The sequence below is a fragment of the Procambarus clarkii genome, chromosome 64 (assembly GCF_040958095.1).
Source record: "Procambarus clarkii isolate CNS0578487 chromosome 64, FALCON_Pclarkii_2.0, whole genome shotgun sequence".
NCBI classification, from domain to species: domain Eukaryota; kingdom Metazoa; phylum Arthropoda; class Malacostraca; order Decapoda; family Cambaridae; genus Procambarus; species Procambarus clarkii.
In genome coordinates this window covers 23,566,048-23,566,630 of record NC_091213.1, presented here as the reverse complement: position 1 = coordinate 23,566,630, position 583 = coordinate 23,566,048, and the positions used below count along the sequence as shown (strand labels likewise).

The window sequence follows — 583 nt, the reverse complement described above, 5'->3', positions numbered from 1 at the left end:
CCCAAATACAGACTGCAGCAGATGCAGGCGATGTAAAGGGAATGTGTGACGGCATCAAGAAGGCCCTTGGGACAATCCAGAAGAAGACCGTTCTCCTGAAATCTGCTACAGGCGGGTGATTCAGGACCAGACACTGCAGCTGAAGCGTTGGGTCAAGCACTACTCTGAGCTATACGCCAGGGAGAATGTGATCACCAAAGACACCCTGAGCGCCATTGAGTATCTGCCTGTGTTAATGGAGCTCGACAGCGAACCGACCCTCAAAGAACTCAGTGAGGCCCTAGACTCCCCTGCTTCTGGCAAAGCTCCTGAAAAAGACAGTATTCCTGCTGAGACCTTGAAGTGCTGCAGAGGTAACCTGCTCATGAAGCTGCATGAAATTCTCTGCCTCTGCTGGGAAGGAGAGGTGCCACAGGAAATGAGGGACTCCAACTTCGTCACGCTGTATAAGAATAAAGGTGAGAGGGGCGACTGCAACCATTACCGTGGCATCTCCTTCCTCAGTATTATCGGAAAGCTGTTTGCCCGAGTCACATTGAAGAGGCTCCAAGTACTTGCAGAGAGAGTCTATCCAGAATCATAA

General features: G+C 50.9%; 1 protein-coding gene across 1 annotated transcript; it reads left to right on the top strand.

Moving 5' to 3' along the window:
- The first annotated feature begins 235 nt into the window (after positions 1-235).
- On the top strand, positions 236-583 carry LOC138354787 (uncharacterized). The gene has a single exon (XM_069309280.1). It carries the CDS (start codon positions 236-238, stop codon positions 581-583), a length of 348 nt encoding a protein of 115 aa, XP_069165381.1.

Coding starts and splice junctions, on each gene's coding strand:
- LOC138354787 (XM_069309280.1), top strand. CDS start 236: ATGGAGCTCGACAGCGAACCGACCCTCAAAGAACTCAGTGAGGCCCTA.